The following is a 16,906-nucleotide window of genomic DNA, read 5'->3' as shown; positions in this document are numbered from 1 at the left end:
GGAAGAGCTGCTGCTCTGTTTGATTGTACAGTAACTTTCTCAATTCCCCACCTGAATTTGTTTCTTACTAAAGCTGATTTGGCACCTGTTGCCCTCCCTTTCTCTGAATGGACATTGCCCTGCCAGGTTTAGATAGTGATTTTAGAATGTCTACCTCTATAGCCACTCCTGAACATAATGATGTTTAATCTCTTCTTTTCTCATGACTTCCAAATTTCTACCTTCTTACTTCTCCTTTATACATCTTTTCCACCAGTGCCCGAGTATGAGCCAGAAGCCATGCAAGCAGATCTGGGACAAAGTAGGTTGTTTCTGACTAGCTTCCTAGGTGGGAACCCTGGAGTACTGGTCCCAGTCATTGAGTACTTGTTTGTGGGATCTGTCACGTAACATCGGTGGCTCTGCTCACCATGACGTTTTCTTTCATTCCCTCTTTCTTTTGCATCTTGATTGCAGGGTTGAATATGCAGCTTTAGCCATTTTTGGTTGGGGCTGTAGAGGCTTAGTGAATCAGCAAATCAAGCTTTTTCCCTCAATGAGCTTAATTTTTTCTTGTCTCTTCCTTTTCCTAGTGTTTAGTGCCTCTCTACTCCTAGAAGTAGAACTGTGATAGTGAAAAGACCCTCGCAATGTGCTCTGGGTGCATCACACAAACAGGCTGTAGTTTATGAACAGGCCCTGTGTTTCTGAAGGTTAGCCTGTGACCAGCTCTGGCTTGGTCTATGATCTGCAGAAGGTATAGGTCTATAACAGCCCTAGCTAAAAAGCTGTAAGGGGCGTTCATACTTCCAGGTCTGGAAGCCAACCTTGTGTGCCTGGGGTCTGGAAGCCAGCCTTCTGTCCTTATCACCTGAGACAGAATTGTTATCTTTACACACAACCACCAAATCTACCTGCTTAATAAAAGTCTGTAGTAAGGAGAAGGCTATTCTTTGCATTATGTGTGGAGTGATCAGTCAGATGGAAAGAAACTGCTTTCTTCTCTGTGACCATTGCTTTTCTGGGCTTCTCTTCCCATATGTTGGGTGAATTCCACCTTGTCCCACTTCACAATTGTCAGGTCTTAAAGAATGCCTGCAGAAATAGCCACTGTGAGACTTAAGAGCTCTAGGTTTCTCTTGAAAAACCAGTTGCCAAACTGTAATCCAGAGATCATTGCTGGTCTAGGAAGCTGTGCCAAGGAATTTATAGAAACATCATTTCTAGAGCTACCCATTAAAATTTGCTGATAAGCATGTGACGGTCGAAGCAGCTGGCAGTGATCTGTGATCCAAAAAGTTTGGGAAGATTGTGCTCTGGTACAGGATCAGCTTATTTGCCAGATTTACTGTTGGTTCTTTGTGGTGACTTTTAAAACTCTTTCAGGCACCTTCAGATGCTTCCGATGTTTACACTTTTGCTTCCTTTTGGCAGTGGAGCATTTCTCTCTCTGTCAGCAGTGGAGTACTGTTCTCTAAGCTCCTCTTCATTACTTGTGTTTGCACAGTGACTCAGACTCTTGCATTCCTCCCCTCACTGATAGAGCCATCTCACGGTCCTGATAGAAAGCTGGCCAGCCCCGCAGCCCCAGCAGTGATCCAGAGCAGACTTGGACCAGGCTCTTTCAGTCCTTTTTGGTGCTTCTGTCTCCCTTTGAGTGGATATACGCATGCAGGAGTCTCCAAGGCTGTATGCGTATGATTAACTCCACAGTGCAAACAGAAGATGTTTGATCTTCTGACTAGTGAACAAGGTCTGATGTCAGGAAGGAGAATAGCTGTTGATGTTCAGCAGACAGGCTGCCGTGTGCCCAGTTGCTATTTCCCAGAAGCAAAGGGCATCTTTATGATCACTTCTCACAAACACTTCTGCTCACGCTATGCAGGCAGGTTACTGCTGTGCCCACAGCTGCTTGTTATGTATTGCAAGGATGCTCATACCTTCCTGTTTTCTGTATTCTAGGCTCTCTGCGACCTTTCCTCTCATCTTCCTCAGTGTGAAGGAAGGGAAACCATGGCATGTTGACAGTGGAAGGGAGGGGGAGAGGAGGGAGGTGTTATTACCAAGCCAGTCCCCCGAGGTCACTGGGTGTGGATGGGAGGGAGGGAGAGATGGGACTTGAGTGTAGCTTATGTCAGAAGTAGTGCTCAGAGCTCTTTTGGCAGCAGTAGCTGTGATGAGGCAGAGCAAGCTGCCAGGCCTTGTTAAACAGTGCATGTGTGTTAGAGGACATGACTGCGCACTCAGAAGTACAGGGAAATGGCTCTTCGGTTGGGCTTGTCTTGACTTCGTCTAAATCCAGTTGCTTGGGACTGTTTGCAGGTGACAGCGTTACCTGTGTGAGCCATTTTACTGAATGTAGTCAGTCTTGAGACGCAGTTGCTAACCTGGATCACATGCAGGCTTTTTTCATTCTGGAAATCTTGAAGGGGCCCCAGGTGGTAACCTGCATCCTCCCTGCTGCAGTACTTGGTTTATGCCAGTGAGCCAGACACTTCATGCAGCAAATTCTTCCCTCTAAATGTTTCACTAGCAAGTCAAAGGGATGAGCCACCCTTTGCTGTCACACCACCTTCCGGGTGTCTCCCAGAAACGGGCAGAATACAACATGAAACGCATCCTTTTGCCGCCTTATGTGCTCCATGGCATGGCCTTACAGTTACACAGAAGATCTTTCTGTCCTTTGCTCTGTGTTGTATTTAGCACATCCTTTTTACACAACAGCACCAAGCACGCACTGCTCTTTGAAGTATAGGTGCCAGAGCCTGTCTGGCAGGGCCTCTCTGTCAGCTCAGTAGTGAAATCTCACAGGCAGACAAACGTGATAAATTTTTAACTCCGCTTACTTTCCATGTGTCCCAGAGTCCTACCACTCTTTTCTGTTGCCTACCCAAAGACTCTGGGGTGTGAGCACCTTATGGACAGGATTAAATTCATTTCACAGTGTCTTGGGGATGGCTCAGGCACAAAGAGCTACTATTTATCAGTATCCCTCGTCACACTGAGACCAGTCCGTGGTGACACTGGGCAGAAGACTGAATTCAGACCTCCTGAGTGCCAGCAAATTTCTTCATCCCAAGACCATCTGTCTCCTGCTTCCCCCTTTTGCTCTTCCCCTACTGTGAGTGGGAAAGCTATTCCTGCCCCCTGCCAGGGAATCCTGTTGTTGCCCGCTGACCTTACCTGGCATCATCAGGATTCAGCCCCGAACTGTGCAGCGATGGGTGCTCCTGCTGTGACTAAGGTCTCTTCCCCTCCCTGTGCTAGCAGACACTGGGCGGGGAGCGCTAAATCATCCACGTAGTCATTCTTCTGTTGGCCTTAGTGTTCTGCTTTTGTTCTGCTAACTTCTAGCTATGGTGTGGTTTGTGTTACAGGCACTGGGATGCCCAATTCCATGGGACCTGTCGAAGCCACACACCAGAGTCAAGCTGACAGCAGTCTTTTGCACTCTTTTCCACAAGTTAAAATACTGAAAAACAGACAGAAGGGAAATGTATCTGCTTGAGAGAAGAGATGGTTTGGTGAGGCAGAGATAGCGCACAGCTCCTGAGCACTGCAGTGCTGGGGGAGCTCCCATGGGTGCTCAGTGCCGCTTTGCCCAAGGGTTTACATCCTCAGGCTTGGCAGAACATTTTTCGGGGGCTGCCTATGCTGAAGGCTCTTGTGAGCTAAAACTTTATCAGCTGCTGTCTGTTCCTAGGACAGTGTCATAGTGCAATATCTCTTTGCAGTCCATGTTCAGATCCCCAGGTACACGTGTTTGTATTTTAAAGTGTGAATTGCCAGTTGTTACTTTACACTTGAGATGTCAACTCCAAAGTGAATGAAAGCTGGCAGGCTGTGGGCCAAGAAATAACTCCTGTGAAATCTGTCCCTTGTGCCGCTGTGCCCTGGCCTGCAGCATGCTGCCCCTCTCCCTGGCCTGCTCCCCTGCTGTAGCAGGCACTGCAGCTAGAGAGGTTGCCCTGGTTGTGCCTCGGGGAGAGGAAGGGAAGCTCCTGTTCTCCCATGAAAGAGGCTTCGCAAGGTTTTGACTAGGAGGGAGTCACTGACTAACCCTTGTTCCTCTAAATGTTCCAGAGCCACTTGAAGGGGATTTTGAAACTGTTCTGCACTCCCATCCAGGGCTCAGTTATCACCCCACTACCACCATTCCCAGGGGTTACTGAGAAGTCTGTGTCCCTCCTCTCCCGAGTTCCTACTGTCTTGCAAGCGCAACATTTCTTTCATTTTTCATCAAGGCAGTGCCGTATCCTGGCAGATGGACGTTTGTCAACCCAGACAGCCAGGGCAGTCCGAGATGTGAACAGCTTCTTGCTGACAGTGGAATCAAGCTAGAAGGAAACAGTACTGTTACCTGATTTACCAGTATCCCATGTCTTTCCCATTTTCAGATCAGCATCTTCATGACCCACCTGTCCAACTATGGGAATGACCGTCTGGGACTGTACACTTTTGAGAGCCTGGTCAAGTTTGTGCAGTGCTGGACCAACCTTCGCCTGCAAACACTGCCCCCTGTCCAACTTGCAAAAAAGTACTTTGAAATCTTTCCCCAGGAGAAGAATCCCTTGTGGCAGGTGAGAAGGCAGCTTTAACCGCTCCTAGTGGTTTTCCAAGAGGTATGTCTCACATTTAAAGTGTGGCAAGACTGCTGATCCAGAGCACAGAGGGGTAATGCATAAAGCTTTTAGGTTTAACCTTTGTGGCTTGAGGCTGCAAGTGGCAAATTGCAAGGTGGAAGGGATGGGGAGTAGGAGCAGTCACACGCAATCACAGTGTGAGCTTAGGGACAGGGATGGCTGTCATAAGCGCCTGGGGGGCAGGCTTGGAGGCATTTGGGTCGTCAAAGAGCTTATATTAGAGCAAGCTGCTATGAAATGTTAAGTGTGCAAGGAAGAACCCTGTTTGGTGCTGGACGAGCTTGCAGGCATGTTAATGTGATTAATCTTAAAGTAATTTCACACTGCAGAATTCATGTTCATTAAATAAAACCATGCTTATTCCATTTTATCCCAGTGCAGCAGCTCTCTGCATGGTAACGAGCAGATGAAATTAACTGAAGGTGATAGAGTTGTCTGTCTGCCAGAAGTTCACAGATGCTGAGCTGTACTATCATGGTTGCCCAGCCCAGCATGGCTGCACAGGGCAAGGCCTGTGGTTAACACTCTCAGAGGGACTTTGGCTCCCATCACTTTGGAGCTTTTGAAAACGTTCCCCTGTGTTTTTACTTAACTCTTCTTGATGCCTGGCAGAGCAGCAGTGTGGCTGTGAAGTGTTCTTCATATGCTAATAGCATTTTCCCGAGAGGACTGGCCTTCCAGCTTTTCTTCCCCTTTCCATTAGCTCTTGTGGTAATGCTTAATCCCATCACTTGTGCTGCAGAATCCCTGTGATGATAAGAGGCACAAGGATATCTGGTCCAAAGAAAAAACATGCGATCGACTCCCCAAGTTCCTCATCGTGGGACCTCAGAAAACTGGTAACATGAATACTTTATCTAAAGATAGATTACAGCTTCCATCTCATTCCTCCTAAGAGGAGAGCTGGAAAGGTCTGTGTCTGCATGGCTGCCCTTTGTGCAAGCTGCCAAATGGCTGCAGAGGACATTTCAGAGAATCTCAGATTGTTCTAACCTAAATCTGGCAAGTCCATCAGTACTTTGCGCCCTGGCACTTTGCTTGGCTCAGTCCTGATTTGCAGGGAAAAGTCCTGCCTGCGGAGTTGTGTTTTGGCTTTTCCACATAAGCTCAGAGAAACTGTGACCTACCTTAGTCTGTCACAAACGTAAGCTGTCAGCAGGACTGAACACACATGCTTAGCAAAGGTTACTCTGAATGCCCCCTAGTGCTTTTATTGCGACAGATCTGTGTACCCACTGCGTGCTCCATGTCACTGTCAGGGGGAGGTAGAGATCCTCTTTTGTCTGACCTCTGTCAGCACCTCTTAACTGCTGCGGCATCGTGGTTGGCAGTGACATGGCTGTATGTACTGTCCTGAGGAGTCCTTTCTAGGCTGAAGAGAGCAAAATCTCTTCAGGCAAAGCCAGGTCTTCAAACCTTGGCTTTCTCTGTAGTGCGGTGAAACAGCAGCTGCCAACCACGCACAGCAAACGGTGATCCTGGCCTTGGGAGGAAGCTTTTCTCAGCCAAGCCGCTGCCTCCTGCCTGTGTCGCTCACTGTGAAGCTCTGTTGGTGTGTGTGCAGCATGGGCCCTGCTGCATCACAGCCCAAGCTGCTTGCAGTGGCGCCGTAAGAAAACCTTTCTCTCGGCTGATTTATTGGCCTGCTGGAGGCCCTCAGCTGTGTGCTGAGCAGGTTTATCGGGTTTGGTTGGGTAAAGGCAAAACATCTACAGCAGAGGCAGGCCAAGGCATCTCTAGCTGAATTCTTACCCAAGGACACTAACGGTGTCCCTAACACATCTCCTTCCCAAGCACGTGATAGTGTCCTGCAGTGCCTAGGCCACCTCCCATTTGGCAGGTATGGGTTCTGCCACATGACTGTGTGGCTGTGCCACCAGGGAAAAAAGGTAACACAAGATAGCCGACATGGGTGGCAGCTGTCGTGCTAAGGAGGTGACTTAAATCAGCTGCATGAGCTGAAACGTGGGATTGAACTGCTGAGTCAAGTTCAATCCCAAAGTGCTTGGTGCCGCTGCTCTTGTAACCTGCATGAGTGAAGGGGTGGGTTAGCCAGGCATGGTAGGAGTGTGCCCACTTGGGGACTGTTTTTTGCAGTGTAAAGCCTTTCACGCAGCCAAGCATTATGTGTGACCCAGGTCCCGTTAACTGATTCCTGTTGCAGGCACAACAGCCGTGCACTTCTTCTTGACCATGCATCCGGCTGTCACCAGTAACTTCCCAAGTCCATCCACCTTCGAGGAGATCCAGTTTTTTAATGGACCCAACTATCATAAAGGAATCGATTGGTAAGAATCCTGACGCGTCTTCCTCTGTGATAAGGTGCGCCCATGTTGTCTTCTCCCGAGTCTCTCTGTATGTCCGCTTCAGCCACCTTAGTAGCTCCTCGATTCCTGAACAGCTGTTTTCATTGCTACTGCTCCGCGCGCGTTCCCTGTTTTCCTGCTAACCCAACTGCTCAGTCCCAGGAGCAGGACAGGTAGTTTCTTATATTAGTGACTGTTCGCCAGGAGATTCCTGGGCATGATTTAGCTTTAAAAATTCAGTCTTTGTTGAATGCACTGCTGTCATGAGGTTTCTTCTCCTTTGACATGCAAAACAGACAACAGTGTGCTCATTAACTCGTGGTTTCCAAGTTGAGACACGTAGGACGGAGGGGACAACCTCAGTGCTGTTGTGCTGGGCCCTTTAGACTTAACAGAGATGACACTGCATTCCTTGCACTGGCTCCAGTGTCTCTTTGGCCACATCCATACCCTGTTCTTAACCTGTACAAGTACGCAATTTTGATAAACTGTTGCCACCTGGCAGGGAAATACTAGTGTCACCATGGCACTATTATGTCACTATGTTTCCAGGCAGAGAAATTTTGAAGTTGTTTCTTGCTCGAAGCATGCGCTTCGGGTCCACCGTGGCACTGTACTCCCTCATGTGCGGCTCTGAGACGGCTGCGTGGCAGTAAGGCATTCTGCCGTGGGATTTCTTTGCCTGTGAGCTGTGGGAGATTTTGTCTTACTTACTTAATCATTTAGAGGACTATTGAAAATATATTGGAAGGTGGTTGGTACTTGCATGAAGCTCACGTGAGTCAAGCACTACAGAGCAGTTGTACTAGCTGACAGATAGGCTTAGAAAGCATAGGCTTTTACGTGCATCCCTTGGAAAAGTTATCCAACTTGAGCTGAGTGTAGCATCACACGCAAGAGGAGGATCATGTTTAGGATGGAATTTGAGTTTGTCGTACCGCTTAAATTTCAGCAGAGACCAGTCTTCCAGTGCTTTACAGTGTCCTGTTCCCCCATTGCCCTCTACCCTACCGTTATTCGAATGTCTTACAGTTTCTGCGTTACTAATTTTACAAGTTCCTGTGAGGCAGAGCAGAGCTCTTGACCCTGTGTCTCAACTATGAACTGAGGTACAAAGAGAAATTATTTAGACGGGGCTAAACCAAGCGGTCAGTGGCGGGGCAGGCCGCGGATTCTGGCCTTACTCTTGGGACAAAACCTCTTTTCTCCTAAAGCTTGCAACTAGTATCCTACCCTCAGCCTTTTCCTTCCACTGCCCGAGGACTTGGGGAACACACTCTCATCAAAAAACTTTCTTACCCTTTTATCATCTCCAACTTTCTATATCGGGCTCCGCCACCCCTTTCGAAATCCCGCCTCTGCCAGCTCTGCACCCGTTTGCGCATTCATTGCATTACTGGGGAGGCGCAGTTGTTCTGTGAACTGTGTCTGTTGAAGAGGAGCAAGGGCATCATTTTGTCCTGTGCCGTTTCTCTGTTGGGCCATGCTGCTCACCAGCGCCCCGTCTGTTCGGCAGGTACATGGAATTCTTTCCCATCCCCTCCAATGCCAGCACAGACTTCATGTTTGAGAAGAGTGCCAATTACTTTGACACAGAGGTGGTACCAAAACGTGGTGCAGCCCTGCTGCCTCGAGCCAAAATCATTACTGTTCTGATCAACCCTGCTGACCGAGCCTATTCATGGTACCAGGTAACTTCCCTGCACTGCTCTGCGGGTGAGGGCCAGAGGGATATTCCAGTGGGGTGGGGGAGAAAGCCTGGGGCAGAAAGCCCATGGATCCATTTCCACGGAGGGACCAGAGGAGATGATGCCTGCAGAGTGTGGACAGAGCTACATACAAAGGCATCGGCGGGTGGTTGTGCCGAATCAGTGGGGTCTGCACAGAGATGTGTAAGGTGGAATTTTGTGTTCCTGCTCCTGAATTGTTTATGTTTTTCAGCACCAGCGTGCTCACAATGACCCTGTGGCGCTCAATTACACCTTCTACCAAGTGATCTCTGCAAAATCCCAGGCCCCTCAGGAACTGCGCAACCTGCAAAGCCGATGCCTGCTCCCTGGCTGGTATTCAACTCACCTAGAGCGCTGGCTAACGTACTACCCCTCTGGACAGGTAGGAGGTTTGGCAGTAGAGGCTTTCTTGGAGCCCCTTGTAGGTTTATTGGAGAGGAGAACAAACTGTAACACGTGCGTGTGCTCTACCCGCTGCCCCTTGTTTTCATCGCACCTTCTGTCCCGTCTTTTGGAAGAAGAGCCACCACTTGCTTCCTCCTGTTACGAGCTGATAAGCAATCAGGCTTGAATACTCCAATTTTGCACTTCATTGTATTTGTAAAAGTAAACGAGTGCAAAAGGATACTCTGATCTCCCAGAGAGCTCCACAATATTGAGAAGTTCAGCAAGGGCAGCAGTGTTAGCACTCCCTTCCTTTCATCTTGGCAGCCTGCAGCCCAGAGACCCTCTTCAGGCCCAGTAGGCATTCAGCTGCTGGCTGTGGTTTCACTGCTTTGAAGAGAGGCTCTTGGACTCTGCCACTTGTTAGTCCCCATGTTGTAAAGCCTTTAGCTGTCTGCTGAAGGGAAATTTCACTGCAGAGACGTCCGGATTCTGTGTTTTGTGTATAAATTTGCGAAAAGTCAACTAACAGGCAATATAGACCATTTCTGTGTCTGAATTCCCAGGAAATTTATAAACTGTCTAATACATTTTGAGTCAGGATGTGTTTTTTCAAATTCCTTTCTGCTGCTGGGGTTATCCTCAAGACAGTCTATAATCCAGCAGAGTCTTACAACGTCCATTTAGTCTCTTACTCTCTGCCAAAGCAGCAGCCTAAACCGTACGTGATGGATCTGCCAAGACTAAAAGAGACGTGGGAAAACATTCTTGGGTTCGTGTCTCATTGCCTTACTATTCCTGGAGGTTACTGCTGTGAGGAGTGATAGAGCCAGACACACCATCCTCGTACTTACTATGGGTCAGGGTCTCCTACCTTCCCCAAACTTCAGTTCATGTGACTATTTTTCTATTGTGTTCTTTGGAATAGGTAATTTATTAGCACTAATGTTGTTCGTCATTGTCTATCATACGCGTAACAGGAGAACAGTCATAGGTTACAGAAGAATACTTAGCACAATGGCTGCTGACATCTAAAAAGAATACATGAGGTTTCCAGAGAGACTCTGTAAATCATGCCGCTTCTGGGCCTTAACGCTCAGTTACATGGGGTGTGGCCGAAGGCAAATTTATTAAGCAAAGCCTGTCATGATCTACTGTCTTACAGTATTTGTGGCCCGTATCATAACTTCTGTCTGCGGTGACAAACGGGCCGCATGCCCCCGCTGTGGTGCTCTAGGATAAACAGGCTTTGGCAGCCTGTGCTCACACGCACAAAGGCCAGGGGCAGTTTTGAGAGCCGGGAAGCTCGCGGGTGTCATTCAGCACAAGCTGTCAGAGGCTAAGGTGGCTGCTGTCTTTTCAGCTTCTCATTGTGGACGGTCAGGAGCTGAGACACAACCCTGCCTCCGTAATGGACAACATCCAGAAGTTCTTGGGAGTTACGCCGCTCTTCAACTACACCCAGGCCCTCAGGTAGGGAAGTCGTTTTTGGGAGGATGCTTTCTTAGCCAAGTGTGATACTAATAAGCACTTGGTTAGAAGAATGCTTCTTATCTCTGACTACAAGACCTGCCAAGGTTTCAGAGGTATGCCTAACCCTAAAGTTAGGTTCAGATAGTATGAGGTGCTCCGCTAAGACTGGAACTGTAACTTAGTCTTTCCAGAAATGATAGGGGAAGGGGTGTTTTTTGGCACTGTCATGGAAAAGCATGAAGTTGCTCACAGCAGTAACCAGGATGTTTTCCATTTGGTCTTTTTGGTTTCAGAAAAGGTGCTGGAATTGTTAGCGTTCCTTATGCTTTGTGTTATACCTCTATCTGACAGAAAGTAGAGGAAGTATGATTAAAAAATGTGTGACAGGCTGCTCGTATCTTCAACTAGAGGGAGATTAGGGACACATTGCACAGTTTTGCAGTAAAGAGCCTATTATTACAGAAGACATGGACTTGACAGGTGCCCAGGGCTATGTTAGGAAGTGTTAGTGGAGGCACTACCTCACTGCTACTAAGTTGAAGGACGTTACTCAGCCGTTACTGTGATCTTGCCCACGGTGCAAGTGCAATTAATCTGAATAGATTAAGCGCTAAGGTGAACTTGTGGAAACTCTGCAAGCCCACCGGAGATCCTGAATATTGCTCTTTGCAGCTGAAACCAGTGTTTTCACATCTTCTCTGCTATCACGGCCTATGCTAGCTGAGGGTAGTGGGTGGTGTGCGTGTGTGTAGGCATACGGCAATTGCCCTTTCCTTTAACAGTAAAGAGAACCAATTCAGTTCTCTTCCTACAGTTGTTTCCCAAGGGGGTGGCACATGGCTCCCCAGGGGAGGGCAGATTTAGAGAAATGTCAGGTTACTTGAAAGCCTTCCTTGCTGAAGCACATGTCGTGATGGTGAATGGACTATTTACAGTAGTGGTAGTGGCTGGTACCCTTCAGCCAGGGTCAGAAAAGAAACGGTATTGGTCAGCTTGCCTCAGAGTTTGGTAGAGGTACTTGCTCAAAGTACTTTGGCCAATTGAGAGGACAGGACGGACAAGACCAGATCATGGTTCCCAGCATTGCCTTATAGCTATGTTTTAGCAAGAGAAGAAACACCGGTATTTTAAACAGTCAGGGGATTCTCTAACACTTTTCCACTATAAAGAAGAGATTTAAAAGAATTTACATACACTATCAGAGTTTGGTAGAGGTACTTGCTCAAAGTACTTTGGCCAATTGAGAGGACAGGACGGACAAGACCAGATCATGGTTCCCAGCATTGCCTTATAGCTATGTTTTAGCAAGAGAAGAAACACCGGTATTTTAAACAGTCAGGGGATTCTCTAACACTTTTCCACTATAAAGAAGAGATTTAAAAGAATTTACATACACTAAAACATTATTATCCCCCCCCCCCCAAAAAAAAAGCTTAACAGACAAATATTGTAACACCATATTGTCTCTGAAGTTTGCATAAAGCTGAAACAGTCGTGGTTGTAATGGATTTCTTGTTGAAGTAGTCAAGTGCTAAAAAAAATAACTGGTTGAACCAATACCATAAATAAATAAAACCTAAACTCAATTTTTAAAGCATTGAAGTGGGAAATACCTATGGAGCTACTTAATTTCTGCTGCTACTAATTGGGCATGTGGCCATATCTTCTAAAGACAAGTGTCCCTTTCAGATTTGATGAAGCAAAAGGATTTTGGTGCCAGCTGCTAGATGGAGGAAAGACTAAATGCCTAGGAAAGAGTAAAGGAAGAAAATACCCCTATATGGATTCCTCGGTGAGTAACTGTCTCAAATCTGTGGGCAGCAAGAGATGTAGAAACATCCCAGCAAACCAGCCTGGATTTTCCTACCACCTATGTCCTAGGTGACCTATGGAACATGTGTTGAGGGTAACATTTTCTTTCGTGCTAATGCGGTCTGTATTTTCCACACAGTCACGGCTGTTCCTAAGAGACTTCTACCGGGAGCACAACATTGAGTTATCCAAGCTGATGAACAGACTTGGACAGCCCCTTCCAACCTGGCTCCGAGAGGAACTGCAGAACTCCAGCTGGAGCTGAGAGGGACTCCCTTGCCCCTAGTGCCATTGGGATGTGTGGTGCTCCAACGCGTGCTACGATGCCATCTCTTGTCAAGCCAAAACAAGTGGACAAATGAGCAGGAGCAGAGAATGTGCATGTGGAGCCTTTCCCCACCATTGGGAAGGGCTGCTGCCTCTGACACTGCCCTGGGGCATGGAGTGCAAGTCACATTCTTGAGTATTAATGGTGTGTTACACTTTGACTTTTACTTACAGGAATGATTTGGAATGCCTGCCCTACTTTGAGCAGGGGAGAGAGCACGGTTAACACTTTATGTTTAAATTACTCTTCTCAGTGTATGAAACGGGCACTAGCTGGAGGGTTAATGTCTTACTCGTCTGAGTCCAGAAGTAAAGACTTAAGAGGTGAACTATTGAGCCCACTGCTGAGAAGAGCGGCAGCAGCTTAATAAAAGGGGAATCTAGTCCAGTGAAGCCCAGCTTTTATCCAGTAGTCTGTTTGGCAGCAGCAAGGTACAAGAACGCCTTGCTTCTCCCCACGCAGAGTACAGTGGCCGTGATCATTACGTACAGTGCCACTGTGTGTGGCTGTTGGGGACTGCACCTTCCTGGAGACAGATGTAACAGACATAAGATTGCCTCTCCTTATCTGCAGCACTGTCGGTGTGATACGGTGTCCAGTGACTGGTCAATGGGCAGTGGGAGATAAGGCAAAGCTGCAGCTATTGACACACAGAACTGATCTGTTATCTTAGGGAAAAGGTTGCCATACGTGGCAACGTGGCAAGTATTTCTTTGCAGGGACTTTAGACTTTTCAAAAGATAACCAAGGAGTGCTGTTGTCCCCTTAGAGCACTTTGGAGGCATGTGTTAGTGCAGCACAGCAGCTGGGGGAGGCAAAGCTCTGGTATTGCAATATAAGGCTGGTGCAGCTGAAAGCAGACAATTCAGTTCCCCATGTCTGATCAGCTTAAAAAAAAAAAAGGCAATGTTTTTCTGGCCCCTACCACATAACGTTGATAGCTAGCACCTGTTTTAATCCCCCTGCAGTCCAACAATCCAAGGAGAAACGCAAAAAACCAGTTAAAAGTAAGTATATAAAGGGAAGGCTTGGACTTAGAAGTGGTTTCCTGTATCCAAAAGGGGCTGTTTAGTTTATTACTTCTGCACATAGTCAAGTAAGTACACTAAGGTGCTTTGCCTCCTCCTGCAGTTGCTGGATAATTATTCTCAGAGGAAATCCTCCATCATGGTTGTACGTGTTTTCTGTTGCTGAGCCCTGGGCTCCTGGAGTTGTGTGGGCCATCGTCCCTCCCTCCTGGGCGCAGATGGCCCTTGGAGATTGCTGCAGTTCCAGAGAACAGAGGGGCAGGATCCATATGAACAGAGATTATGGAAACTTCCACAACTGTCATGAGCTCTTTTTCTCCTATCCAGAGAGAAGTTGCTTCAACCAAACTTTTCCATTGAGCCTTAGGTATTGTGTATTTCTGAATGAATGGTGCATTTACCGTTGTATGTAAATGTATATAGTATGCAATATAGTATTTTATTTCTTGTGCCCTTGGAAAGGGTTATTTTGTGCAGCCAAAAAAAAGGACAGAAAGACTAGAAACCCCTCTCTCACTCCTGTTAGAGAGAAGAGCCCGACTTCCTGCACTGGATTAATGTATAGCATCATTCACATTGAATGATAATGAAGAAATTCTTGGCTCTCGAAGCTGAGCACAAGTGTCTGAATAAAGGCTAGAAGTAGTAGTAAGTGGAGATTCAATAAATGTACTACTTATTTTTCTTCTTTGTGATGATTTGGAGTGATGTCATGGACCCTGAGCTGGTAGAAGGGTAAGAAAAACTGGAAAACCTACTCCAGGCCTTACAGCTGACAGCTGGGAGGGCAACAAAGGTGGTTAAGCTATATTTGTAGCAACACAGAAACGGTGTCCTAAGGCTTCTTGCTCTGCAAGTGCACCTGTAGGCTTGCAGAAGCTGGCACAGCACCCAGCCTGTGGTTAGAGACTCATTCTTACTGGTTTGCACTAGCGATGATGACTTTTGGGCCTCTCCAGGCTGCTGCAGTAGTTTCCAGCTGCTGTGCTGCAGCAACAGAGCTTTGCTGTGCACCCCCTGTCCAGGTGTGCTCCAATGGCCTGGCCAAGGCCAGCAGCCCACAAGCAGACCTACAGTAATAAGCAACCTTACCTTCAACTGGAAGCAAAACATTGTTTAAATAGTCATGGTTGTGACAGCACTAGAAAACAGCCTTACAGCTCCCACTTCACCCAAGCACTTCACAAATAAACACAGCAGAGCAGCTATTTTTACATGCTGCCGCAGGAGGAGGATCCCAGGACCAATGCTACTGACGCTCCATTAAACAGTTTCCTGCTCTTAATCCGTTACAGGTTGTCACTCACTTACTTACACCATTACTTCATGTTTTACCTCAGACTATGGTACATCTTCGAGGAGATGGATTCAAACATTAAAACAAAAATCGAGGTACCTGGAATAAATGTTGGGAGGGGCTCACTAAATGTCAGCCTTATTTAACTGGGGATAGTCCTTCAATCAAGGCAGCAAAGGGCATCTGTGTATTCTCATTATTCTTTCCCTCCCCCCAGTTGCTTCATTTCTATGCTATGCTAGTGCTTATGCTAATGGCAAACAAATCACCTGCTGTGGTCAGATCCAAATGTAGGATGTCCTTATCGGATTTAGCTGATGAAGAGTCATTTTCAAATCTGGGAACTCCCTCTGACAGCACGTTACTGCAGAAGCTACCCTCTTTCCAACATCCCTTCAAAGCTGTAGAAACAAACACCCCCTCCTAAGAGAAGTTCTTATACTCAGAAGCTCTGTGATATCAAAAAGCCAACAAAAACATCTTTTCCAGTGAGATACGCTGGTTACTAGATACTGATCCATTAGGCACTTACTTACACATTACAGACCCTCACACTTCATTTTGATAGCGGAAAAAAACCTCATCTTCTTACCTCACTGTTTAGTAACAGAACTTCTTGGTAAGCAGCAGGTCACTTCTAAGACAAGGAGAACGGTAAGCGCAAAACATTACCTGAAAATTTTTTTGTAATGTATTAAAAATATTTTTGTAGTCTGATGCATAGGAAACTGACCCATTTAAAAAGGAGTAATTCGACCCAGGTACCAGAAAGGCACGTGATTGTAATAGAAACAGCGTCTCTGTTTTAAACAGAACTCTTCAGAACTGGAAGGGTGCACAAAAGGTGAGAATTGGCAAAACAAACAATAGGAAACAACTTTTTTTTCTTTTTTTTTTTTTTAAAGCAAGCCATCAGAGTGTGTGTATATCCTAACCTCAGAAAAGAAAGCTCAGCATATGAAGCTGGGACTTCTACTCACACACAACCTCTGGAATTCAATCCGGAAGATGATACTTAAAAGTAGGCTGCTACCTCTTTCTACTAGGTACAAGACATACTGACACGAGTCTCAACTATAGGGTAAGGACCTTTTAAGGGAACTGGGAGAATGTCTCTGTAGGTGGCAGCATGTATCAACGCTACATACAAATCTGATCGCTGAAAAACCTGCAATTTTCAATTGATGACGGCACTGCAAAGGCGCATATTCCTGGCAGAAGCCTGCAGCTCCTGGAAGTCAGAATGACACTCAAGAGCCTAGCTATATGAATCTAACAAGCAACTTGATCCAACGCATCGTGTTGTTTTTCAGCCCTCGCACTCGGTTGGTAAGAGAATCCTTTGATTCCTTGCTGGTCGTCCTGCTGTATCAATAGTAACATGGCAAGAAAAGCAATGACAAAGTGGACTGCCAAATGAATCTGAAACGGATCTGTTCATTACCCCTTGCTGAATCCCGAGTGTCTTCTGGCTGACACGGTGCAGCTGCAAGCAAGACGCCAAGACAGTGGCATCTAACCCACACAAGTGTTCCCAGCAGGCTGCCTCAATCCAGGGATAAAAACTCCCGTCACGCAGTAGGACATGGACTGAGCACTGGTACCTCCTCTCCAGTTATCAGGGTTTTACCTACAGGTTGTTTCTTTCCCCTTTTCCTTAAAGACCGGGGGTGGGGGTGGGGGGGTGAGAGTAAACACTGAGCCTTGTTAAGATTACGAACTAACGCCTCTGAGAACCACTTTGCAAGCTGGTTTTGTTACAAAAAAGTATTGCCGACACTCTCAACTCCACTACTCTTGAGAACTATGTAGAAATAATTTATTCATCAATCCATTTCTGGCTTTAAAGACTGGTTTTCTTCCAAGACTCCATTTCTCCCCATTCTTATCTATATAGTCTTACTAACTTCTCCAGTCCCTCCCAAA

At 46.8% G+C, this 16,906-nt stretch overlaps 1 protein-coding gene across 5 annotated transcripts in view; it reads left to right on the top strand.

Annotated features, from left to right (window-relative positions):
- The window catches only part of NDST2 (N-deacetylase/N-sulfotransferase (heparan glucosaminyl) 2), a 142,739-nt gene extending 129,192 nt beyond the window's left edge, over positions 1-13,547 (top strand). For all 5 annotated transcript variants that reach the window (XM_009322451.1, XM_009322453.1, XM_009322452.1 and 2 more), the window contains 8 exons: positions 4,377-4,559; positions 5,365-5,461; positions 6,787-6,910; positions 8,445-8,619; positions 8,870-9,040; positions 10,406-10,515; positions 12,205-12,307; positions 12,467-13,547. In XM_009322451.1, the coding sequence (XP_009320726.1) occupies positions 4,377-4,559; positions 5,365-5,461; positions 6,787-6,910; positions 8,445-8,619; positions 8,870-9,040; positions 10,406-10,515; positions 12,205-12,307; positions 12,467-12,592 (1,089 nt within the window). In that variant the 3' untranslated portion in view covers positions 12,593-13,547. The remainder of the gene's footprint in view (positions 1-4,376; positions 4,560-5,364; positions 5,462-6,786; positions 6,911-8,444; positions 8,620-8,869; positions 9,041-10,405; positions 10,516-12,204; positions 12,308-12,466) is intronic.
- The last annotated feature ends 3,359 nt before the right edge of the window (positions 13,548-16,906 follow it).

The sequence above is a fragment of the Pygoscelis adeliae genome, unplaced genomic scaffold, assembly GCF_000699105.1.
Source record: "Pygoscelis adeliae isolate BGI_AS28 unplaced genomic scaffold, ASM69910v1 Scaffold244, whole genome shotgun sequence".
Taxonomy (NCBI): Eukaryota; Metazoa; Chordata; class Aves; order Sphenisciformes; family Spheniscidae; genus Pygoscelis; species Pygoscelis adeliae.
Note: the sequence above shows the minus strand (reverse complement) of the source record. Positions and strands in the feature narration are given on the sequence as shown.